The sequence below is a fragment of the Molothrus aeneus genome, chromosome 7 (assembly GCF_037042795.1).
Source record: "Molothrus aeneus isolate 106 chromosome 7, BPBGC_Maene_1.0, whole genome shotgun sequence".
NCBI classification, from domain to species: domain Eukaryota; kingdom Metazoa; phylum Chordata; class Aves; order Passeriformes; family Icteridae; genus Molothrus; species Molothrus aeneus.
Window position 1 is genome coordinate 13,734,684 of NC_089652.1, and position 27,373 is coordinate 13,762,056.

Consider the following 27,373-nt stretch of genomic DNA (forward strand, 5'->3'; position numbering starts at 1 on the left):
ATCACCCACTGAAAGGTAGTTAATCCTTGCTGTAGAGACTAAAATTTATTATCACACAATTGTGGCAGGTAGAAATTATAAACAGCTTTTAGATTCTTCCAATCTTTTATACACACACACTACTACAGTGATTTCCAGAAGAATTCGCACCATGACAATACATAGTAAGTATAATATTGGGGGAACAGGAGAGAAAAGAGAAGAATGCATACTTTTTAAAGTATATTTTTTTAAGTAATGTGCTTTATAACTTAAAAAAAACCCCAGAAAACACTGTTAATGGCTAGCATTCTCAAAAAGTAAGCTCATACTTAGAAGAGCTGGTGAATGAAAAGAAATTCTGCATAGAATAAATAATTTAGTACTTTAAGACTCAAATTTCCCTCTGATCCACACAGACACTGACTCTACAGCTCAGGGATTACTCAGCAGAGCAATTCAATGACCAACTTTGGTGCTTTGGCAATCACTGACAACAAATGCCCAATTACAAGGCTGAAAACCGCCATTATGCTCCTTAAAAATCACACAATAAAAAGGAAAAATGGATACAAAAATAGTTTAGCTAAAACATTTCATAACTGCTCACAAGAAAAAGTGGGCAGCAGCAGCACAAGAGAAAAGACTCACATTAGAGAACCTGAACGCCCTTCCAGCTCCCTATCCTGTCATGGGCAACCCTGACCTCAGCAATGTCCAACTGGCAAGAGGGAAACAAGAGGAAAACTGTCAGCAATGTTCTGTGAGGAAACATAATGGAGTATTTCTGTAGAAGATCCTGACAACAGTCTAAAGGAAAAGCAAGAAGGCAGCATCTTAAGGAAAGGATGAAGGCAGTTTGTGTTCTTTGAAGGAGATAAAATGAGACAAAAGCAGGAAATGCTGTCCTTTCCTTATCCTGAGGACTTAATGAAAGGTCAAGTATAGCCATCAATCAAGATAAGGAAGAGGCAACCAAAGAAATGACCTTCTCTGAGGGGAAACAAGCATGTATCAGATAGCACTTTTACTCTGATGCAGTTCTCTATGTGAGAGAAAAGAGAACACAGTTTCATGCCAGTGTTAATAGAAAACAAAAGTGAAAATTAAGCACTTCAGATGGAAAAAAAAGACAACCAAAAGCCTATTAAGTCAAAGGCTAGCAGCCAAGGAAAAGCTTGCTTCCAAAATTTGTAAGGAGTGCAGCGGAATTCTATTCCTCACCACTCCTACAGCTGGGCACCTGACTTATGAGACATCTCCTGGGGGCAGCAACCCTCACTAGTTTGCCAGTGATAAGCTGCAGGCTCATTACATGCACTTTAAATTTCTGGTTTAGAGCTTGTTGCTTTTCTGAAAGAGAATAACCCATTTTTAGTTATGCTTGACCTCACACTTGCAAAATTAATTTACAGTATTCCCCTGTGAGTTATGCTTATGCTGTCATTTTTGGGGATGAAAAATCAGATTGTGTGGAATTGCATCTATAGTAGATAAAAATCAAACACCCTCAAAATCAAATTTGAGTATAAATACTTCTTGGAAACAAGCCTTATGTGACTACCTTTTATTGTCATTTCTCAGCTGACAATTTCTATTTACTGGGCTAGTATTTAACCATGGAACTGTTTCAAAGTCGCTCTTTGGGAAAGAATAACAAGTTTACCAGCTCTCGAGGTAGAAAGGCCTCCTCCTGACGAGCCACAATCAGACAGACAGTCTCGCCTTGCTTTGTGCTTCTCAGCATAGCTACAAGCTCTTCCTGGGTCTTGCCAGTGATGTCCCGTCCATTCACCTATCAGCCACAGAAGAACAGAGGATGTCTTATCTCTGACTGGTTTATTAGATTCTCCTCACCTAACACAGGTGTCATTCAGTGACTGAGAGCAAAGAAGAATCAGCAACAGCTCCCATACTGCCTCCCCCTCTGGCCCCGCACAAATTACTTAACCTTTCTCCTCCTCATTTTCACCATCTGTTAAAGCAGCTCTGTAGTACTTACTTGCCTTGCAGGGGGTTTGTGAGGCTTAATTAGTTTGTAAAGCACTTTGAAGATGAAAAGTGTAGAAACAAGACCTTAGTATTAAAACTGTTTACCTTAAGAGCTTTTTGAGGTTAGTAAGTAGAAATAACCCATTAGATAACAAGATTTTAAGTCACAAGATATCTGAAAATTTTCAACAGACCAGTTTGAGCAAAATTGCCTTAAAATGAGCACTTTACCAGCTTGATATTAACTAGAGATTTTTGTATATGGCTTAAGAGGCAAGACATGTTTTGGTCCTAAATCAACACATTTATCTGTTTTAAAACCCAAGATTTTATCAGGTTCCCCTTGTTCAAACACCTCAAGGACCCTTGTGAAAAGAACTATTTTTCCACCTCATGGTGTAAAGCACTTGTTGACAAACAAGTGACATAGAAACTGTGAGAATGACTTTTTAAACCAAGGGCAAGGACTGTAGTTCCATACATCAATAATATGTATGAGGAAATAGAACATTTATGACAAAGCTAGCGATCAATTTTAAGCAATGCAAATACAACAGATGTTTATCCTAACCTCCAGGATTCTGTCTCCTGACTGCAAACGACCATCTTTTACTGCTGCACCTTTTGGTAAAATATTCTTCACAAAGATTGGACCAGGACCATGTACTGAAGAGTCTCTGGTAACCACTGTGAAACCAAGTCCTTCTGGACCTAGAATGTCAGACAAAGAACATACAACATAAATTTCAACATGTAAACAATGATCATTAAAAGTAAGCAAACAATGTCAGCAAGATATCCCAGAGACTCATTCATGTTAACTCTTAAAAATCCTGGAGACTCAGTCATGTTAACTCTTAAAAAAAAAGAAAGTAAACAAAAAGCTGTAAACACAAGCCAATCCTCTGCATGGTCTGGAGAAGTCTATTGATGTCCAAACACATACCCAAACACTCTTAAAACAGCAACAGATGCAAATACTTGGGTAAGCACATAATAATAAAAAACAAGAAAGAACTCTCTTTTTAAAGCATTTACCTTTTCTATAGGTCACTACAATATTAGTCTTCACTTTAATGTCAATTGTTTTTCATGGAATCAGAGCAATTGGAATTGTTTGTTTATAATCATAAATATAATTTAACAGGTTTTACTGAAATTTGTAAATGGGAAAAATATCACATTATTTGAATGAAAAACTTGATGTTCAGAAAGGACAAAGTGGTATTTCTAAGCTTCCATTAGTGAAGTTGTTTGCTGCTTCGAAATAAACAACCTAAAGTGTTAACAGATATGTTATAACAAGTAATTAGGGAGTAAAATAAATATTAGCAGGTATTGCTTATAAGCCACTAAAATCACTGCGAATAGCAGAGTCCATAAAAATCTTTTTATATTGAGTGGTATTTCTACCCATGTGGTAGCTTTCAAAGATATCATGATGTCAGTATCACATTGATATAATTTCCAGAAATATAAATGTTTCAAAATCAAAAGCATTAAATCTAGAATAGGGACATTCTTAAGTGGGTTTTATTAACACAAACATGAAGAGTTCAGAAGTAAAAATGAGTGATTTAGGTAAAGAAACAACAAAAATTAAGAAGTGAGAGCTTGATTTCATTCATAATGTGTTATGAGAATAAAGTTACAGACAGTTTCAAAAGGGCCACTTCTAGGATCAAATTTTACTCTCAGCCAAATCAGAGACAGAAATCAAATAAAAAACACAAATGCTAATTGGAAATTTCTTAAGCACAATTTACTACATGTTCCTAAACCTGTTATTCCATTCAAAGACAGCTGCATGGTGCAGCAATTAAAGTTATACACACACAAATTTGGCCTCCTGAATAAATATGAAAGAAAAAAAGAAAGATTTGCAGAGAATAAAAAAGGGAAAGACAGGTAAATCTGTGGTCAAGCTCTTGGAAAACATGAAATGGCAGAGTAGATTTTTAAACATATCTTTAAAAGAATGTCATAACGCTGTTGAGGTCAATTAGTAGGTTAAATAAAATAACAAAGGTCACCAGCAAACAGTTCAAACTTTGATTCTATATATGTGAAAAGACTGAACTATCACTTAAAATTACTTGTTGAAATTGCTTCCTCAGTCAGTAACAGAGATGTCCTAATCAGTAAGTCTGGATAACACACCTCCAAAATTTATGAAAAAGCCCACTGTAGAAAACATTACTGTTTACAATGCTATACCTTTGGAAAGTTTTGGAACTTTCAAATGATAAATAACTTGTTTTGTCTTCAACGTCACTTGTTAAATTAAAAGTTAAGGTATTACTATAGAGAACATGATACGGAATTAATCATATCATCTCAAAGACTTACCTTTTTTCAGGTCTATCTTTATTTTCTTTGCATTTCTCTTATTGCCAAATCCCATAAGTGGAGACAGTGAGGGAGAAGGTGGCTTTCTACCCAGACGTGGGAGGTTGGGACTCTTAGCTTGTTGCAGTGCTCCCTGTACACCTGACTCCAAGATTGCTCCAGAAATATTAATAGTTTTCACAGCAGGTTTTGGATGAAGAGGAGGTGGAATTTTTGTTTTTGTAACTCCTTCTTCATTATTCAGAATACAAAGAGGAGCAATAGCAGACTTTTCATACTGTTCTCGGTTATATGGAGGAAGGACTTCCAAGATGACACTTTGAAATTTCATTGCCTGACGGAAGATGTCCTGAGCCCTTTAAAAGAAAGATAAGAAAATTTGTATGACAAACTAGAAAATGTGGGCAAAATTTGAAGTTGTTTACAGTGAATAAGATGAAAGTTTACCTTATGTTCACATCTATAGCATCCCTTTTTTAGAAAAATACACATGAATTAAGATTTCAAAACTACAGCATTTCCTTACATTTCAAGTAGGAGCAGCATATCTGTTGGAATTCCTAAGCTGCTATGAAAACATACCAGCCAGAATAAACTGATGGACACATTTCTTCATGCAGAGCATCAGAAAGGGAAGGTCTGATGGCTAAACACTGCTCAAGATAGAGCTTGCTGCTTTTTTCAAGTGCTTGTCTGTTATGTATTTTCTTGTTGGCATAGAGGCACACTGAGCACTCATCACCAATTGTTCTGGTGAATACATCTACTCCAAGCAAGATCAACTCTCCATTTTTTCCAAATCCAGTCTAATTGCTCCTCAGATTCCTTTGTAATCCCTAATGCAACTCCTGGCTGATACCACAGCAATAAAATAGGATGAGGGTATGGGATACATAGACACTAAGAAAAAATCTGATGATCAAAGTGGTGCAATTATTTGCGTTTTTACACAAATGGATAAATAAATAGGCTGATATTACTCACATCTTTCAAGCAGTAACCTTTTGCAATGTGGATATGAAGAATTCACATAATCTGTGTTTTTACAGATGTGCTCAAATGCAACACCAAAAACTGTGTTAGAGCATTTAATGGAACTATTCCCCTTGATACTGATAAGGCAATGGAGAATGGTTTCAAACAAAGAGAGAAAGATTTAGTCCAGACATTAAGAAGAAATTCTTTACTCAGAGGGTAGTGAGGTACTTGAACAAGTTGCCCAGAGAAGCTGAGGATGCCCCATACTTGGCAATGTCCCAGTCCAGGCAAGGTGGGGCCCTGAACAACCTGATCTAGTATGTGACATCCCTGTCCATGCCTGTGGGGGTGGAATGAGATGATCTTTAAGGTCCCTTCCAACCCAAACCATTCTATAATTCTGTGAACTGATACCATGGTAACAACACCATGCTCAGATTCCCATGCACTGTAAGGCAATTAAGACAAGTTGGCCAACAGAACTGCTCATAAAGCCTTCCCTGGATTTTAAATAACCTGTAGATTTGGACAATCAAGCCATGTTACAAACCTTGGATTCTAAAGGAACAAAGGAGACTTTCCTCTTTCTATGCTTTCCTCTCCTAACTTCTGTTGAAATGGATGGATTTTCTTCCATACTGCAAAAGACCACTTCAGTACAAACAGAAGAAATAGCTGAAGTGCTGTTTGAGAATTAAAAACTGAAAACTTCTGCTTAGCTGCATTGAGGCAAGAGGGGAAGTAATGGCTACATTAAATTTTAAATAAATCATAGAGTCCTTCTAAGAACATTGTACTTATCTCCTACCCTGCTGTGGTATGTTTGTCAGTCTGAGTCACTATTTTGCTGAAGTCTTGGCTTTGGATTTACACTCTGTTATGTAACATAATCAATGTTTAAAGTACTTCTGAAATAATTTTTTTTTACACTAACACAGGAAGGAAGCCACTGCAAATATAAATGTCTTGAAAACACACCTACTGCTTTCCCAGATAAACAGAGTTGCACAATATATCCACCTTGCAACAGCAGGTGGTGGAAAAGAGGCTGTTTTAAGAGGGTTTTCTGTAGCATGAAGACATTGAAGTCAGGGGTCAGTCCCAATGGGTACTGCTGAGGGAAAGAACAGCCTTGCCACACTGACTGTAAAAGCATCAAGAATCAGAATAGCAGCATTCACTGACAGGTGATGCTGCCAGAGAGAAACCTCAAATTTGGAGAAGAAAGGTAGCAGGGAGAATGTTGTAGGGAGGCATTCTTTTAGTATCACCCTCAAGGGTTCTGTTTCAGAGTTGTAACAGACTGCGCCCCAGTGTCTCAGAGGAGATTATAGGTTATCCATTCACCTATAGCCTGTCAAAGTTCTCAAGGACAGACCTTACCCTGATAATAGAAGCCATGGCACACTTCCAGCATAAAGGATGCAAAATGTTAACTCTGTTTCTTTCACACCCCATCTTCATCCTTGTAAGTAGCTGCTTGGTCTTATGTTACAAGGTAATTTAATAACTCAGTTTCAAAAGGTTAATATTTAAAATATATGCAAGAAAAAATATAAGATCTCCTTCAAACAAAAATTAGTGGAAATCACTCAAGACATCCTATGGGAAAGTCTAAATGCAGTCTTCAGGGGCAAAATAACTGGCTACACTTCAAAGGGAAAAAATAATGAATGGAGAAATTTATATTTCTTGAGACCCCAAGTGCATACTTTAAAGAAGTAAGAGAGTCAGTTAAAAGAGGTGCTAGAAACTCTGCAGCACAACAGAATGTAATTGAATAGATTAGCAGCAAATGAAAAAGTAGACCAACAGTCCCAATATATAGCTATTATAAACAAGGGAATACAGAAAGTAGGCTGCTGCTGCTACAGCTGCAGAAGAAGCAATTGTCAGGAGCAATACTAGAAAGTCTCTGGTGAAATTAGAAAGAGACAGCATGTAACAGTAAGTGTTAAAACAGCTTTTACAAGGGTTATGAAGAAATGTCAATTTGAAACTAGCCAACAGATTTTCCTCTCGAAGGAGAATCTGATTGTTATTTCTGGGTCAACAGTCATTGGAACCACACTTTGTTGTAGCTTTCACAATTAGTGGATTTCTGTAACTTGGACTTCTGTCAGGTTAGTACAGTTATGTCATGCAAAATGAAAACTAAAGGCATGCTCACAGAGATTAGTTTCAACCCAGAAAGAGTCTTTCTTTAGTCATTCTCCACAGCCAGGGAAGAGAGATTATGTAGAAAGGTATTTTGGAAAATAATCCAGCAGAACACTGGAAGACTTGGGAACATGTTAGAGCTCATCTAAAATGTTCTCCCCAGTCCCCAAACAGACATTGAGCTCTCAATACCTGTATTTTTTCCGCAATTGCCACTGCAACCACACTACTTGGTTTTGTAACATAAGGAAACTTGGCCTAACAAAATTAGATTCTGCTCTGAGCCACCTTTAAATCACTTTTCTCTCCCAATAAGAGAGAGAGTCTAACAAGACTGATCTCTTTAAGCTAACTCTTATGGTAAATAGTCCTTCCAACTCCCAAAATTTTATACAAGCTTTTAGAAAGTGTCCTGCATGTTGCATTTTGAAGGAAAGCCTGACAGAGAACTAGAAAATTTCCTGAAGTATTTCTAACTGCCCCACAATCTAGTAATCTTACAGAAAAACATGCAGAGTCCTCCACTCCACAAACACCTCATGGGCTGAAAGCCTTTGGAGATCTAGTTACACTCAGAAGAAAACACACAAGAGACAACACATTGTAAAGAAAGGATCACACAGGATTTTGAAAAGAGGTTTTGATTCAAGCAAACCTTAATTGCAAAATTTCATTGCAAAACTGCACAGTGGGGTAATGAATGTTTTAATAAGATAGCGACAATTATGTTCTCCTATAATTGATATCTTATTTAGGAATTGCATGGATGGAAGAGAATGGCATGTATAGAACCGTTCTGTAAAAGCAAAGTGCTTTTACCACCAAATATGCAGAAAGCTGTAACTAAAAAGCTATCAGGAAGGAAAAAAGCAGTCTCAGAAACAAGAATACCTATGCTACAGAACTACACTGGTTTAATGAAAACTTATTTTGCAAATATTTATTCCTAACTGTGAAATTAATGTATTTGATTTTAGTTTAGAAGCCTTGAACATTTGGCTTACTGTTTACAAAGTTAAGCCTCGACTCCCTTGACATCTCAATAGGTTTTTGTTATATTATAAACAATCATTCAGTTGTCCAAACATATGGATTGAGAGCAAAACCAAATTACTATTTAATTACTACAGCAAATATCTGTGAAATTTGAGAGGCTATTCTTTTGTGCAACAATGCCACATTAATCCATAGATGATCAAAACAACCTGTTAGTTAAAAATTATTTGAGATAGATAATAAATGTCAACAGACTTTTAATAAAAGTCATAAGAAGTGAGACTTTCCATTTAGCTCAAGTAATCATGGTCTGACAGTAGAAGTATTTTTTTTAAAAATTAATGCTCGAAAAGCTGCAGCACAATAAAAACATCTTATTTCATTTGCAAAAGAACATTAAACACCATGCTGTTATGTTGACTCATTCTGAAGGTCTTATGAAAAAAATTACAAAGTGAATATGGTAAAAGTAATAGAAAAACTAGAAAGGGAAGATAGCATCTACAAAATTTAATGCTATTAAATTAGGTAAGCACAGTAAGTTTACTAAAGCACTTCAAATTTCACCTTATTTGGAGGTTTCAGAAAGAAAATGAAGTTTCTGTCACATATCGATTTTATAGGCATTTTTTCTGAAATCAGTATTAATCCCTTTACTAATCATTTAAACACAGCGCTGTATAATATCCTGGCCAGTTAAAAGTGTTAATAAACCAGCACTTACTGTGCAAAGGTTTTGTCTGTAAGGTCCACATGGTTTATCTTCACAATGCATTCATTTTCATGGAAAAGACCATCACGCCTAGATCTGCTGTTTTCCTCAATACCACGGATGAAGAGTCCCAGCATCCTAAAAGGCAAAACATAGGTGCAAACTGTCCTTATTGTGCTGATACAAATTTAGAGAACTAAAAATAGATATTAATCTCTACTGTGTATGAAATGATCGAGTAGACTGCCTCTCTGTCTAGGAAGTGCTTAATCTAGAGGAAGGTTTCGGCTGACTTATTAATGAAAAAGGGGGGATTCCAAAAAATACCATGAAAAATTGCAGTACACTAATGCTTTACTACTTGCAAGAACTTGGGGAGCATTAAATCTTGTAGGTCATACTTGGAGAAACAGAGGAAAACACCTAGACCGCTCTGCAGTTAAAAATGCCAGTATAGCTTATGCAATATTTTTCTGCCACTGCTTCAAGTAAAAGCACAAACAGATTAAAAGTAATTTTCTACCTTAACTACAACAAAATAAATAGGAGTTAGAATGAGACAAAAAAATAACAGACTTTTCTACTGAAAACACCTATGAAGTTTTCAGTTGCTAAAGCCCCTTGCTTTGATACAAGACAGCAATACTACTCATTCATGTGGCAGGACAGCAGCAGAACAAACATCAACACCCAACCTCTCTGTTAACAAGTTAAGTGCAAGTGAAAATGGAGGTGCAGCACAGAATAATGCAATAAGTGAGCCAGTGTGGGTGGTGACGAATTCCAGTGTTGCTAACTCTGCTAGGAGCGCTAGGCTATTCCTGACCTACCTGGAACACTGCTGTGTTGCAAACTATAATTCAACATAGCTATAGCCAACCATACACTACAGTGTGCAAAAATTCCTGACAACTGCGTGTTTCTAAAGAACTTCAGTTTGTTTGTCCACTAGTTAGTCAGTGTTTGTCCACTAAATTTCCATACCACTTAAGCATCAAAGATGGTCATCAAGGATGACCTTTAGAGACCATTTTCTATTGGTTATACTTCATAAAATATTAATGTGCAATTTTCAATGTGCCAACACTCCAATGACAAAGCAGAAGTCCTGTATTTTTGTCTCAGATTCATGACTGCCCCTCATATCTAAGTCCATTCAACAGATTCACAGTATGCCATTAACTAATTCAAGTGACACTATATTCACTGAGCATCTGATTTTAGATTTACTCTCTAAGAACAATAAAAAATTTGTACTTCTGTCCTATCAATTATGTGAAAAACTAGTTCCTACTGAATATTAGTTCTTTGCAGTACCTAACAGAAAAAAAGTGATTTAATAGCATAAAGATTCTCTTGTAACAGGTGTTATCCTTCCCAAAGGATTAAAAAGGGTAGTGATGGTGAGGGGCCACAGCCCTTTTGATGACATCCAACTAGCGGCAATCAAAAACCATAACCCTAAGAACTAACTAAATACAACTAGAACTACCTAAATGCAACTATGCTAAAATGCACACCAGTAAAAGTACAAATAAATAAATGAAATTACAAATTAAGTTGGTTGCTCACTAATCCTGTGTGCTTGGATACTGCATTCATATATGCAGTAGGATTGCCTACTTGTCTGAAACTTGTGTGTGCTGTACCGCCCATGTGCCTTGCGGTACATAGACTGAGGCAGTTTGAATTCATTCCTCCATTGCTTTCTTCCACAGCCTAAATTTTACCATTTTAATGCACTATTAAATTTTAATTTCCTGTTTTTAATGGTATTTAAGTGCAAAAGAAAGGGGGACAATTATTTCCATAACTTTTGTAGGTCCTGTATAAACTAAGACTTTGTAAATTAATATGATGTTTTAATGACCTGTACAAAAATTTTGGCCTGCAGCAGCACCATGCTAAAGCCAGCATTACCTTATTAGAAGATAACTTCACAATTGAAACACCAGACCCAGCTAGTCAGGGCCAGCATGTCCTCATAAATTCTATCATGTCACCAAAAGAAATAAAAGATGCTCTTCTGTACTTTCTCATGTTGTGATGAGTCACAATTTATACTCTAGTCTCAGGCTACATGAAAAAAAGAGGGTCAAGCCATTTAAGTCAGCCTAGTGCTTTAACAAAGGTATCAGTACAGTTGTGCCAAGAATTGTCTTAAAATGTAAAGACAACTACCTAAACCAGTAGCTCAATTGTCAAAGACCTCCTCTACTCCAGCAGATCCCCAAAAGCCTTTGTAAGTAAGGACACATTAACATGAATACAATGTAGACCAAGAACTCTTCTTCTTGCAGGTCTTTAAAAGCTGCTCTCAACACAGTGATACTTAAGTACAAAACTGCATTTCAGTCACAATGATTACTGATTTTAATAGCTTGCAATTTCATCAAAATTATTTTACTGAAAGATCTCGAAGTACAGTGTACCCCCTACAACCTTTATGGCATGCCTATATCAAGGAGCTCTGGCCTGCATTTCAGAATGGGTAACAAACACAGGTGGCTTTCTCAAGACCAACAGGCAGCCCAAAAAGCCAAGGACACAACTTGGATCTCAGACAATTGCCACTGAAGACCAACTTTCTTGAGACAGTGATGTCATTTTACAGGCAGCAGATGGACATCTATTTTCCCTTTTGGTAAATAAAACAATCTGAATTAATTTGGGTCCACTTACAAATTCAGATCTTGCCAAGAAAACAGACCTTTACAAGGTAACTCAATCCTTCACATTCTCTGTCCTACATGAAAGATGACAAGTAAAGAAACATTCAAGAATTAGACAATTTTTACTTTTGCAATAATTGGCTTTGTGTAACAGGCAGCCATTTTACTATAAAGCAGTGTCATTTATGGCTCTGGCAATTTCCCATCTCTTATTCACGGCTGCCAGTGTCAAATTAACTCTCTGGCTAAGCCTCTGTATGTCAAATTTCAGTCTAGATTTTTTTTTTTAACACATCCTAGTTACATAGCTTGGAAAACAGCTATAATGAAAATGCTGACGCAGTCTTAACTACAGCACATCAATATGAGCACACTGCTATAATAGGCTTTTGTGATCTCGATGGACTTTGTTAAATCATTTATAATTAAAGTAATTGTATTGTGACAAAGAAAGGTTCATGGTATAGAGCACATTTTATAAATGCTATGCAATCAAATCTGAAAGATGGCTTGAAAAGTATGAGGTGTGAGGAGGCAAGCAATTTCTTTGACTCTTCTTGTCTGGTATGTCACTAACGAAGAGACTATGCAGAGATATTCAATTAGGAAAAACAAAACAACAAACAAAAACAAACAAGCCCACAAGAGCACAAGAAAACCAACCCAACACCACACAAAACTACTAAGTCCAGTTTACTATAAAGAGAATAAAAGCTGGGACAATTAAAAGGGCATATATGAATAAAGATGATAGTACTGACTGAAAGCAACTGGACATGGCACTTCAGGCTGTGGTCTAGTCGACAAGATGGAGATCAGTCAATGGTTGGACTCAAGTATCTTTGAGGTCTTTTCCAACCTAAATGATTCTATGGTTGCTTTATACAGAACTTGGACTAGTAAATATTTTGGTAATGGACAAGCGTCATATTTTTGTATTCCTTTAGGTAAATAGGCATTTTAAGATAAGCACAAGTGAAATCCTTTCATTAATATACTTCTTGAGCAACGCAGAAACTATCTTACCTTCCACTCAAGGATGAAAAAAAGGGCACTACATGTATTCCCAAGGGTCCACCTTCTCCAGAAATCTCCACTGTTTTTGTCATTTCACTGAAAAAGAGCACATGGAAATAAATCTCTTAAGCTTATTCAGAGAATTCTCCATAGTCTCTGAATATCTCTATATCTCCATATATCAATAAAACAAAGTCCTGATTGATCAGATAGCAGAAAGGGTAGAAAAAATATTTTACTCAGAGCTCACTAATATATGAAAATAAAATGAAAAGTAAAACAGCCATGAAATTCTTTAATTGTTTTAGATTAGCATTTGTGCTTTTTAAAAGGGAAAGAAATCAAATACTAGACATTTTCGTAAGTTAACCTTCAAGTAAATTAATTAGAATACTAAATAATAAGCTTTTATGTGAGGAGAGACTTAATCATCCAAAAAAAAAAAAAGCAGAGGGGAGGGTTATTTTACATGTTCTTAATTTAAGCTCCATGTGAGTTGCTTCAATTTTCCCATGTGGCCACATTATAAACACAAAGATCACACAGAAAGGACATTGAGACTTTCAAGTCAAATCATATTTAAATATACTGATTTCTTCCCTCAGTTGCATAAAACCTCTCTGATGAACAAAGAACAAAACAAATTGTGATCAGTAGTGCAACTCAGCTCATTTTATCACTAAGTTTCCTTCCTCTAACACTGTTATTAAAAACCTCTGTATTATCTCTGACAGACTTATGGTGTTTCATGGCATGTGCTGTTTCATTTCCTTTTGACTATTGTACACTGTCAGCCTTACAGTGACCTTAACTCTCTTTTGGGTGACCATGACTGGAAAAGGAAGGTACTTGAACTGGCTAGAACCTTAAAAATTTAGCAATGTCTGTATTTCAGCAGACCTTGTTCCTTCATTCCAGAATCGTGTCCACCTTCCAAAATACTCCCTTCCCCTGCCACAGTACTGAACACCCCCAGCGCCCAGGATCAGTGGCCAGCAGACAGCTCCTGGGCACACCCATTCACAACACCCAGCTGTGAGCTGTGTGTGCCTGCCAATCCTTCAGTGTGCACAGAACACGTGAAACTGAACCAAATGGCCACTTCAGATGCTGCCCTGAGTTAAACACTCCGTCTAACTGATCAAGTGCAGACTTCTAGAGAGAAAGAGTCTTCTGATCCTTCCCTGTGCACCAGATCTAGAGAGCGCACGTTTGCTAGATAAGACAACCAAGCCGACTCTTTACTACCACCCTGCCCTCCCCACCTCAGAGGATTTTTCCCTAGTGCCACAACTTCCTTTGGCACCAGCTGACTGATCTTGCTGACCCATGGTCTTATGATCATTTGATTTGATGCAAGAATCAGCAAAAATGCACCAAAACCCATCAGGAGCCTGTGATTGCCCTTGAAATGGCAGCACAGTCACACCACATTAGGTACAACATTAACCCACACGGCACAGCTGAGCCCCCTCACAAGGAGCACAATTACTCAAATGACCTTAGACAAAATCTGGCATTGCTTCCTAATAACACAGGAATATTTTTTTGTTGTTATGAACCTTTATCCAGTTGCACAATGATTAATGAGAAGCAATTTGCCCTAAATACAATAATTCTTAGCTTGATTGGCTAAATATAGAATAAGACTGAAAAATAAGTTCATAAATTTTTTTTTTTTTAATTAGGGAACAGAGGGAGTTTTGGGGAGCTTTTATTTTTTGTAAACTGTTCTTCAAAAAATGCTGGCACTGTAATGAACTGATGTTCTCTAGATATTAAACGGAAAGACCCAGAATAACAAGCCACCACTGATCCCAAAGTAACAGATTTACATGTTCCTGTATTTATAAAACAGACACCATCAACAGGCATTTGTGGATTTTTCTTTCCTGTATTCACCCACTTCATTAATCAAATTGGGAAATCCTGACAAAATCTTCCTGTAAGATTTTTTTTTTAATACATTTTTTTATGGTGAGGCTGGTTAGAAAAGCTAATCAGTGTGGTTACCAAAAACCTCAACAATGCATGCATAGGAAATTAACTCCTCTTTCAGTTCCATCTTTTACTTCCTCCAATTCTCTTAACACACAAAGAAAGATAATTAAAGGGCTACTTATATTGTCTTTTGAACTTCTACAAAATCAAAATGGATAAGAAAATTAAGCAGCCAAGCCCTTTAGATTCAGAAAAGAATCAGAAGTAGTTAGGCTTTCATTTGCACAGGGCAAATTTAAGTAAGTTACAGCTGTCCCCAAATAACCCTGTGCGCTCTAGGGAGGAGTTGTCTTCCTAAGCAACTGTAAGAAAGAGGAGGAATTTTTTTGAGGGCTATCACAACAGACAGGTGACCTGTCATATTAAATCAATGTAGTTACAGTTATAAGTAGGCTGAAAGCCAAAGAAAACATACAAACTTATTTCTAAACTGAACATGAAATCTACACACTAAGAAAAATAGGCTTCTTTGTGAAAACAAATAGCCCATAATGCACATTATATATTACTTTAAAAATTTTTGGTACATCCTAAAACTTACAGATGTTCTAGAGTACTAAATGTTCAGAATAAGAGCACACTCTGTATACGTGTATTAAGAACTTTGAAATTGCAATTTTAATTAAAAATCCATGAATCTAAATAGACTTCTTCTCAAACAAATGGGACTCTGAGTTACATGCATGAAGAAAACAGCCTTTGACACCAACTTTCATGGACCTTTGAGGTCATGTTAATTTTTGTATTATACCTATGAAAGCATGACAGATAAAAAATTTTAAAACCATAACATCTGGAATTAGATTTGTTTTTTTTCATTTGTTTAAGAACCTCCAAGATTAGAGATTCAGACACATTTGGTATCATTCACTTGTTCTGTCTTCAGGCAGGTTTAATCTGCCCACAAGGACAGCTGAACTCAGCACTGTACTATTTCATGCTGGCTTACAGTTTATACTGTACTGGAGAAAGTATTCAGGAACAGGGCATGGCTGAGTGAGATTCTAAATAGGATGAGCTCTAAGAACACTAATTACTAAACTCCAAAGGCACATGGGACACACAGGTGCCAGGACTCTTCAGTTTGACAGAGCTAGGTTAAAAAAATTAAAGAAAGATGTAGGAGAAAGCAGAATTACTGTCTTACAGGCTGATAGCTGTGACAAAAGAATGTAATCTACAGAATTTTTGCAATATTCAACACATTTTAAAAACAAACAAACACCTTAATAGGAAAAAAATTAATTCCAGAAGTTAGTAACCTACTCGTGACCTACTGCTCTTTGAAATCTCCCCTACAGATCTTAAATGCCTTTTGCAGTAAGAGAGAACACAAGTCTGGCCCATCAAATCAGTATAAAAGATCTGGAGGAAAATCCCTAGCTGGGGATGAGAGGCTGGGAGCATCAGTAGGCTGAGTATCTCCTGCTTGCTCTTCAAGGAACAGGCAGAACTCCTACCTCAGGAAATCTTGAAGAACCCACTCTCTGTGGAATGCATACAAATACGTTCTTACAGGAGTCAAAAAGACCAAACTTTTTAAAAGCCTTTATGTCAGCGAAATTCCTCTGAAGTGCCAAGTTCAGCGCAGCCAGAAACACAGCACTCGGGCTTCTTCCAATACATGCTGGCACCTTCCTTCTCCTTGCTGCACTGAAGGTACCTCAGGTCTCACTCAGGGGAAACACCTGTCCAGCACGACCTGATCCAAGATGCTATACTATTGATTTTTAACCTGAAGAGGCTGTCATCATTTACTATTTAAATTCTTCTTTGTTTGATATTATTGATTTCTGACAGATTCTTTACCGTCTATTACATTTGTCAACAAGGCTTGCCATGGATATTATTGAAAACGCTGATAAGTACTGTTCAGCAAAGAGATAGAGGAAAGTGTACACACGAGTAGTGAGCATGCACAGCACTGGCAACACGGAAAGCAAAATTTAAACAGAGTGCTGCACATTTAGTGGTCATATAAAGTTGCAAATCAATCTATTCCTCAGATTTGCAGTGTCCTGGCAGTGGAATACTATAGCTCCCTCTCCTGAAACCTGTCTCAAGAATTAGCAGTTTGTGATTTACACAATGGGAAAAGATCTATTAGCTGAAAGCTTCTCTGCAGACAACCCAAGAACACTGAAGAACCCAACCCAACACTGAGCACACAGATGCTTTAAAAGGAACCCTCTCCAGAAAGAAATGTTATGCGTTGCTGCAGCAAGACTGAGTTCACTGAGGTGCTTTGACCTTCCCCAGCTACAAAGGCTTGGTAGAATTGCTCTTGAAGAATGCAGTAGGCACAGCCTAAAGCAGATTAATTGTTTTGCAACACAGTGAAGACAGTACCTCAGAAAAGCTGCTTACTGCATGGGTTACTGGGCAAAACTTGTCATCATGTGTATGTCACAAGAACCAACTGCTTGAGTAAACACAAAGTATTTACCATTCCAGTGGCATTTTCCTTTGCAATTTTAGTCATATTCAACACTTTCTCAAGCATTTTTAAGAAAAGATACCGATTAGTAAGGTGCCATATCTCAAAAAAATCTTTTAGTGCAGAATGTCAATATTTCCCTTGCAAACAGAAAAGCACAGCTGGTATTCTGAACATACTATGTGGTGTTTTTATTGACCACAGCCAAGTAAAAGGCAAATTAAATGTCAGCCAGATGTAGAGAGCTCACAGATGCAGTTATTAAGCTGTATCTCCTTGCTTGTTCTTCACTTGCACCTCCAGTTCCATGCCTCTTCCTCCAATGCTGCCATTCCAGAAGAGAGAGCATTCATCAACAAAAGATGTTGACTTTTGGTAGAGAGCAAATGCCTACAGGGCATGTCAAATTCCTACAGGGCATTTTAAAGAGGAAGCATGCACAGATTTATCCAAATAAAGAGTCTGACGACTCTGCCGTGTACTTTTTTTCATATACTAAACCAATACAGGTATTGATGATAATAAAGTATTTGTCCCTATTCATCCAAAGAAGGCTTTCAGAGTATTCAGCTAAACTAAACTTGTCACACTTCTCACCCACCTCCTCCTGTTCCACATATTTCCTTCCCTGTTTTCAACTAGGTGCTCAAACCTTTGCTTTAAATGTCTTGAAAGACCTGAAGAAGGAGCTGGAACTCAATATGTTATGTAGTGTGAACACACTCAAATGATGAAAATCAGAAAAATATCTAAATAGGGCTAGAAAGCACCATACAAGGAGGAGAAAAAGCAACTCAACGTGCAGGCAAGGGTAAGTTTTCCAGGTACAGTTAAGGAAACTGGTCAATCTTTTGTAAGAGACAGGAACAGAGCAGCTGCTCCATTCTACACAACACTAAACAAACTATCCACAAAGTTCAAATATTTACTATGAAATAATGTCACCATCTTCCAGTTGCAGGTTTGAAGAGGAAACAAATCACCTTCTCTTAACTAAAATGCATTAATCTAGTTGTTCCAGACTTTTTCTTTTCCCCAGTAAAATTAGTTAGTTCTCACAAGATTAACCCTGAAGTTTTAGAGAGAAATCAGATAGCTGGCAAGCACTGGAGCTTTGTGTCTTTTTTTCTTTAAATCAAATGGTTCAAATTCTCTTTTGTTAGACTAATGAAAGACACAGTAGGTTAAAAATAGGAAAACACAGAGAAGGAAAAAATGCTTCAGCTACACTTTAATTATGTATCTACAGTGCTTAAACCAAGGAACTGACCCCGACCTCTGCTAAAAAGAAGTGGGAAGACAGCAAAAGCGAACATAATGAAAACACATAATGAATTATCTATGCATAAATTACCCTTTGCGTTCCAACTAATCCACTGCTATTAAGCTAAACATCCACTTCCAAGCAGATTTGTGTTTACTGTTCCTCAACATAGTAATTTTACTGAGAAAAGCAAGCTTTTCAAAACCAGTATTCCCATGTACAGTGTGCTAAGGAATTCAGTGCTTTAAGTTGTGTTACCTGATCATCTATAGAGTATCAAGACCCTGCTCTTACTATGAAAATCTTTCAGAGCTAGTATAGAACATGAAAAAAGGCACAGAGAAATACAAAATTTTATACACTAATGACATTAGCTTGGCTTTCTTTACCCTAAACATCATCTTTACTTGAAAATCAACAACAAAAAAAGCCACCTTCAGAATTTACAAGAGGATTGCCATTATTTAATCTATTAAAAAACATTCCAATGACCCAATGTTTTAAATCTCTCCTATAGTAAAATTCAACTCTCATAATGTCAAATCAAAATTTTCAGACTCCCAAGGGATACAGTCCTGAAAAGTTTCCCAGTACTTCTGCAGTGAAATGTTTTAAGAGAATCCAGGCAAAGGGACTTCGCATTAACTTCTAAGAAGAGAAGCCAAAACCCCTCCATACTGACACTCATTTACTCCATGTGCAATTGATTTCCTCTACTTAAATCAGCAAACTGTCTTTCTTAAAATCAAACCATTTTCCTGCTTGAGTGAGGAATGTAAAACAATCCAAGTCTAGATCTTAAAAGTTCAACTGACTAGGCTTCTTAATCATGAAATATTAATCATGGCACTCTTTCTCTGCTTCCCTCTGAAATACCCATTATTGGCTGCAGTTAAAAAGGGACCCTGACCTCAGACAGGTTGGTGCTCTGATGAGAAGGCGCAGATCATTTTCTCAGGTGACAAGCTGCTATTTTGTTCAAGCATTATAGGCCTTAAAGCTTACCAAACCCAGTGACAGGAAGGAAAGCAGGGAAAGCAGCAGAGCCAGTAGTAGTTTTCTTTCCTCCATAGCCCTTTGTCCATAGCATGGAGTAACTCACAATTATGCTGAAATATTACCTATATTAACATCTCTTGATGTGGCTTATTTAAATGAAGGGTTAATGACCTGGTGATCCCTCATGGCCCTAAGGACTTTAAAATTCAACAAGAAAAACACCTGAACAAAGCAGAGTTTTGAGTAACACTTTCAGATAGGAGACAAATTAGATATTAAGATGTTTTTTTACTGCTTGTGAAAAAAATAGGCTTATTATTTAATATTTTTTAATTAATAAAACTTTCCTTACATTCAATCAAATAAAGATAATTGAGACAGACAGATGGTCTCTAGTGACTCATTATTTCCCTTTATAAACCTTCTACTCCTAATGAAAACACTTTTGGAAAAACAGTTTAAAAAACTTGACTCACAAGAAAAGCTAAACAAAAATCAAATCATTGCTATAAATTTTAAATTCTTTGACTTTTGAAATTCCTGCGGATTTCACAAAGCTATGAACTAACTTTGCTTTACAAAATACTGCGTTCAGAACGTCTCTCATGTTTTCACTGAAAAAGGGGAATATTTTACAAATACTCCGATATAGTTAACAATTTTGATGAAAAATTCCTCCTAGTACCCATCTCAATTCTTGCAGGTAAAACAGTGTTTTTAAAAATCTCCTCAGGACACAGGAACCACAAACAAGACATATTTTGGTAAAATTACTGTGACTATGTAAAACTGTTCCTCTCTCTCCATCTTGTTTTGATTTTTCTTTGCTTGGTTGGTTTTGGCCAATATTTTTCAGACAATGCAATTTCAATCAAGATTAAGACAATTCACCTCAAAAAAAGAAAATAACTATTACCAATGCAAAAAGATTCTTGGGAATACCCTCTTCTGGCCAGCTTTCCCTCTTCTCCCTGTCTGTTCAACACTTACTTGATTGATACTCTGGCATCAATCAAGTGGGTCCCAATCTATATTCTTTATCACTCTTCCTTCCACGTTCCTATGTCAAGACAGTTTGCAGAATTCAGCAAAAATTGTAAGAGATCTACATAAACCTAAGCTTATTCTTGTCTGGTTTGTGACAGAGAAGACCTGGCCACTTCAGAAATCTGTAAAGTATCACAAGGGGTTTTGTCATTGTCAGTGTTTCCAAAGGCCACCAAATTATGAAGCAAGCAAGTATCATAACCTCCTTCTGAAGAATCCCAAATGCAAGCAATGAATTGTTTAACTTGAAAAACAGTAATATGCTCTCAGAAAATTCCTAAGAGGACTTAGATAGCCTAAAACACCCTAGTAAAGGCATCAGGAAAAGAGTAAATATGAACAGAGTGTGCACAGAGCTTGATTAATCCCCATTACAAATTAACGGATCAAGAGACAAATGAGTGCATATATTTGGTGATGCATAATAATTACCTCAGGTGAAACAAGCTGTAGAAGTCTTTAGCAACATTCCACGAACAGAAAATATGCATTAGTGACTGAACTAAGTTCTATACCTGCATGATGAACACTAATCAGCAGGCGTGTAACTTAGAGGCCCAGCAGGTGCAGGGAAAGCTGGAAAAGCACTCCAGTTCTTTTTCATTATGAGACCATTCTAAAAATATGCATCAGTATCGGCAGGCAGGAGAAGGAATTACAAAATGGCATAGGAACTAGGTGACAAGGAGGCCTTCAAGAGGGAGAAAAAACACCAGAGAAACTGAGTTCAAAAACATAACTGTACCAAGATGATAAAATTGCCCATGAAACTACAGAAATTATGACTCAAAGAACAAGAAAAACTGAGAAATTAATTCCCTTAAAAGGAACAGACAAATTTTTATTTGCCTCAAAATGCTGTGAAAGAAAAGGTGATCCCTCTCCACAAATCCTGGCATGGCCCAGACCACCAGCAATGTTCAAGTCCCTGCTCTTGCTAACTTCCCCACAGGCATGGGGTACATATTCATGCCTCTTTCACAGACCCCATGTAGGTAAAAAGAGAATATTAAAGGCTTGTTTTTTTCTCAGATGTTTGCAAGGATAAATGCTCTAAGATTAAGGCATGCAGATACTGTTTATTTCATGAGTTTTATCTTACACTGTTTTGACAAACAACTATAAGCTGCAGAATTATAGCAAATGACTATCTGCCATCATTAAAATTGAAACAGATTAATTTTTCACATTTTAGCTGTCACATAGGGGTTTGTCATGTAACACTTCTTAATTTAATTATACAATATGCTATATATATCTCAAGAGTTCTGCAACAAACATAAGATAATGGACAAAGTACTGAATTCCTCTACCTACTCAGAAAGGTGACTTCAGCACAACCTGAATCACCAGGCAAAACTGAAATTTAAGCTTATGATGAGATAGAAAACCAGCAGCATGAAAACACTCCAACACTACCAAGGATCTGACCAACTTGAAACTACAGCACCCTGGCTTGATAATTTGGTGTATCAAATGCTATCTACAAAACCATTATTTTTTTCAATTTCATTTCAGCCATTTTGAATTTTTCCTTTGATTTCAAGAGCAATAAACATCGTTACTCATTACTGAACCTCTTGAGAACACCTAATTTCCTCTCCTCTAGTTTCCACTATGCAGCTCTCAAGTTTTATTCCACTGGTTTCCAATGGAGATGATATATTTATCTAAGCGTTGTTCAAAATTTAGACTGGTTAAAATAAAAGTTATTTCCTAAAATGTCGATGGGACCATGACCACATTCAGATACAACAGCACAGGCCATCTCTAGTTTGTTATAACTGCAGAGAAGAAAAGGATTTATTCCACCTGGCTTCTTTAGTGAAGGAATACACAGGTAAAAATTGCAAATGTTAGCAATGGTTTACACTGTGTATAAACACAGATACAAAATCTACTACAGGATATAGCAAAGTAATAACCTTGCCACTCAATACTGGAGGTGACACTTAAAACAAAGGAGATAATTTCAGGATTATATGGTTCAGTTAAATAGTTATTTATTGAGATATATGATTACAAACATCCTCTATCTTAAGACATGAAACACTTGCAGGACCAAAGAGAAACCAAAACCCAGATTTCCCCCTTACCCTTATAATACAAACAGCACAAAAATCATTCCTATTCATCAACAAGGCTAAGAAATTGTCATGCTCAAAAATGTGCTCTGGTATGTGAATCAAATGCAATTTTAGGGTGGGAAAGGCAGGAGGAGGAGGAGATCATGGTGATAAGAAGCACAGTGCAGAACCAGAGGTGCAGCTGGAATGAGAAGTCAGTCTTGTATCGCATAAATTGACAAACCATACTTGAGCCAGCACCAAACAGAAGATGTTCCTACCTGCTAGGGAGCCGGGCCCTCTGAGCCAGCAGCAGTTCTGTGGGTCCAGTGAGGTTCATCTCCCCATCCTGAAAAGATGCCTGGGAAGCACCCTGTTGAGAGATTTCAAAGGGCATACTGAAACTATGTACATAATAATGCATATAGAACAATGCTCTGTTTGTGTTTTAAAATCTGAAGAGAAAGTCAATCTTAAAATTACATCATCTCACTGACAGTAAGGACTAAAAGACCCATTCTGGATGGATTACCTGTGACAGCATTTGGAGAAACAGGAAGGTATCTAAAGTCCTGCTCCTTGTGCCAGTCCCACCACCTTTCCACTGGAGAAGCTTAATGTTGTAAAGTTGTACTGCTTTACCTTCTTCTCTGCCTATCTAACCTGAATGTCATTCTCTCCCTCTCTGAGACACCTCCTTTCTCCCAAGAAATGACACAGACCTTGTGTAAACCCAATAGCTTTTTCTTTTGTACTCTATCCCTTGGCAGTGTTTATCTGGCAAAGACATATTTTCAGAGTAGCTTCCCAGAAAAAGAAATTATGCAGCCATTTGGACAATCAGACACAAAAATCCAGTGCACACAGAGCCCAGACACCAATGCTAAAGCTCTTGAAAACTATTATTTAACTTTCTTTTTGTGATCCTTGCACTCAATGTTTGCATTTTTTTTCATACTGGGAGAAGGAAATAGTTACCAATGAGATAAGACCACTGTCAGCAGGTGATGTATTAGCTTTAACATACTGTACTTCATGCCAACCCTTATGGCAATAACGTAAACAGAGCAAAATCTGTAACAAAGACCTTTTTTGGAGAGGTCACCTCTGTCAACTGTGCAACAGGAATAGAGCTGGAAGACATAAATCTTCAGCTGTCAACACACTAAGAGAATTCAATTCAGAGCCTGATCCTAACTAGATAAAGGCTGAAGTTAATCATTATTTTTCTGTTGTTGCAGTGGTACAGTTTTCCAGTGTATACACTTGCCATATTAAGTTGTCTCAAGGCAAAAGGTAGCAATGCTATAAATTAATTTCAAAGAACAAAGCCAACTAGATAGGTAGTTTAATTTTCAATAAAAGTTCTGCACCAGTTATTAGAAGTTTTAGCATCTCTCAAAATATAAGGTTCTAAAGGTTTGGTGTTTCCAGTCCCTCAAAGATTTGTAGAACTTATTTTTAGTTTCTAAGTATCAAGAGAGTTGGGGGCAAGTGTCGGTTGCCTTGTGCTTCAAAATCATGAGCAGCATTGTAAGCAAACCCTTGAGATATAAACCAAGCTGGACACTTTTTGGTTTGCATGGTGCTTCTGAACCCAGAATACTGGTAGTGATGCTCCTTGTGTGTTAATTAGAGCAGAAGCCAATGGACTTGGCTTCAACTGCAAGACCAATATAGTTCACTCAAAGTCAACTTCTGTCACTAATAAAGAACCACTTAGAAAAGCTGCGTATTGAGAATGTGCCATCTCTTCCAATCACTTTCCACAGCGGAATCACAGGTCAAGGAACAATTGTTATTATATGAAGTATATTCCATACTAATCTCATAAATCAAGAGTTCAACCTCAAGCAGTGCATTACCAACAGAAATCAGACACACAGCCTTCCTATGTTAAAACTCCATCTTGACAAAAGCTTTAAAAAAATCTTGGTAGCAGCAGATGTTGGAAGCAGACAAACCCTTAAAAATAATGCTCACAACAAAGCTAACCTCTGTTAGCCTGCCACTGAAAACACTGGTGCTACAAAGGCTCTTCTTTATGGAAAGTTAAATATAGTCACACCATGAGCAGATTCAGGGTTGTGATTAACTAGACCCTTTTCTCCCAGACACTGGCTGCAAGACAGTACATGGCAGAGAACATGCTACTCATGCCTCAGAACTGTTTTGCCATCTGAAGCCTCCCTTGCAGTCTACACAAGCAACATAAGCTATGCTACTTCTCTGTTTCTGGGCTTTTGGTTACTGGTGTTTTTGCTGTGTTGAGATTATATCTATGCTTGTTCCCTATCTCCCCCTTCTTGGGAAACAGATTTTCCAGCAATGATAAACACAGAGGTTCATAACACAATCTTGTATCTTGTTTCTGTTGACTGATTCGCAGATTTTTTTGATCAGAAAGAAAAAAAATTTAATCAACAAGTATAATCTCACAGTTCAATTTGCTGTGTGGCACAGCACAACATTGCTAAGAGCACAGTTAGACTCCAAGATAAGCAAGAGGTCCTTACAGAAAGATGGCAATAAACAGCTTTCTTTTCTGCTAAAGGCCAGACCAGCAGAAAAGTATCTTGAAGTTTGATAAGAGGATTGTTATCAATACTAGAGGTATCAGATCTTTGGAAGAGATCTTGAAAAATAGATTCATAAACATGTCTCATATGTTTCAAGGCATGATTGTTCCAGTGCCACAAAATAATGGGGTAACCTTGTGAGGCACCTAATAGTCATACACTACCACATTTTAATCTTCCCACAAGATAAACCTTCAGTGAGGAATTACAGGATGAAATTTGGAGTCCATAACACTCACAGCTTGCATTTTTTAATTTTATTTATGGGGTTTTTTTGGGTTGGTGTGTTTGTTTATTGTGGTGTGGAGGCTTTGCTTGTTTAAACTTAAGGGTAAAAGCTTCTAAAGAAAATTATCCTCTCCTAACTGGAGAGAAGCGTGCTGAAGGATTTCAGAAAAAGCTCAGTGTCAGAGGCCCCATCCTGCACACCACTGACTGTTTAGATTTGTAGTAGTATAGTGCTCCCACATATCACAGATTATCACATGCTCAAGTCAATAAACACAAAGCCAGATATATTTGAAGGCTTAACTGATCAAGGAAACATGAATCATAACACTGACATTCTAAGTGAGCTCTCTGAGAATGACATTAGAGCTCCAGTCACGTAACAATCACTATAAATGGACAAATTCCTTTCATACTTGAGCATTACATTAGAAGCACAGTAAATTTAAACAGATCATCTCCTGACAAACAAGCAGAATAACAGCAAACCAACAATGCACAATTAAAGACACTGTCAAAAGACAATGATCCAATACACACAAAAATGCTCAATCTCTTGTTCAATGTTAAAAGACTGATTGTCAGTTTCGCAATAGTAGCAGGATTAAGGACTGACTAACAAACCTTGACTCAAATTCAGCTGACATTGTAACAGATTTACAGTGACAGAATTACAGCATTCACTTAGGACACAGGAATAAAATGCAAAATGGTGTGGTAAAAACAAAAGCCAAGGAAGCATATGCATCTAAGAACAGTCTAAGTTTTTAAATTTATTTACATAGGGATAATTTGAATTAAGCAATTCATCTTAGTGCTACTAAAAGCATGTTCTTCAAATTAGGTGTAAGTAGAAGAGACTGATTCTATTAAATAGCCCTCTGCAAACAACTGCAAGCCAAATGCCAGGAAGAGTCTTGTATTCATTATGTGACAGCTCTCAAGTTAGGTAAACAGGTACACAAGGCAGCAGGAGTGACAGAGTACGTACCAGTAGTGACATTTTCTACTTTGTGAACATCCACTCTTCTCAATTCAACAGTCAGCATGGGCATATGTTAGCCTCAGCAATAAACATGATGAGTCAGTTACAGTCTTATTGAGCTTAGGGAGTATGACCAAGTCTACAGTCTTTTTCTTTAATTTTTGAAAAGGCTTGTTTCATAAAACCCACAAAATATTGGAGGAGAAAAGCAATAGTGGCACTTTTGGACAGAGACATCAAAGTATCCATTTTTTTGCTAGAAAAAAAGACAGAATTGACTGAAAATGGTCAAACCAATCATTTGTATTTAAAAGGATGCAGCCCTGAGCAACCAACACAGCAGTAGCTGCCTCAACATCCAGGGTGCCCACCAGTCCCACAGCTCTTTTTCTTCATTATCATAGCAACCCAAAAAATCTGGATTTTGGTATCTCAAAAAAAAAACAAAACCTGTACTAATTTGTTACCATTTGTTACCTAAACTCTGGCTAGAGTGTAGTTTTGAGTTCCATTTTAACTAAAACTAAATCTTTTGTTGAGGTTCTTCTGCAGCTGAAGTTTGTTCATTCACTCAAGAACAGACTATACCACCTAGCTCAGCAAGAAAACTTCAGAAATATTCACAGGCCACCAGTGGCTATAGAAAGACCCTAAATCACCTCAAGTCTGTCTGGCAGGCTCAGAACACAATTCATTCTTAAGACAAGTAAGTTTTTGGGCAGCATAAAATTGCCAACACATCATTTTTAGGAAAGCTGTGTAGCAAAAACCAGCCTATCATTGGAAAAAGCTTATTATACAACAGCCAACATGAGAAAAATCCCAAAATAGACACATTTAGAGAAAGAGTACTCTAAATAAAGAACTGGAGAAAATACTGAGTGCAGGATACTCTTAAGAGTATAAAATGGT

At 37.0% G+C, this 27,373-nt stretch overlaps 1 protein-coding gene across 2 annotated transcripts in view; it reads right to left on the minus strand.

Moving 5' to 3' along the window:
- PARD3B (par-3 family cell polarity regulator beta) overlaps positions 1–27,373 on the minus strand; it is a 394,093-nt gene that overhangs the window by 207,865 nt on the left and 158,855 nt on the right. For both annotated transcript variants that reach the window (XM_066553233.1, XM_066553232.1), the window contains exons 5-10: positions 22,951–23,042; positions 12,865–12,951; positions 9,179–9,304; positions 4,321–4,676; positions 2,543–2,682; positions 1,646–1,774 (exon numbers count right to left, since the gene is read on the minus strand). In XM_066553233.1, coding sequence (XP_066409330.1) covers positions 1,646–1,774; positions 2,543–2,682; positions 4,321–4,676; positions 9,179–9,304; positions 12,865–12,951; positions 22,951–23,042 — 930 coding nt within the window. The remainder of the gene's footprint in view (positions 1–1,645; positions 1,775–2,542; positions 2,683–4,320; positions 4,677–9,178; positions 9,305–12,864; positions 12,952–22,950; positions 23,043–27,373) is intronic.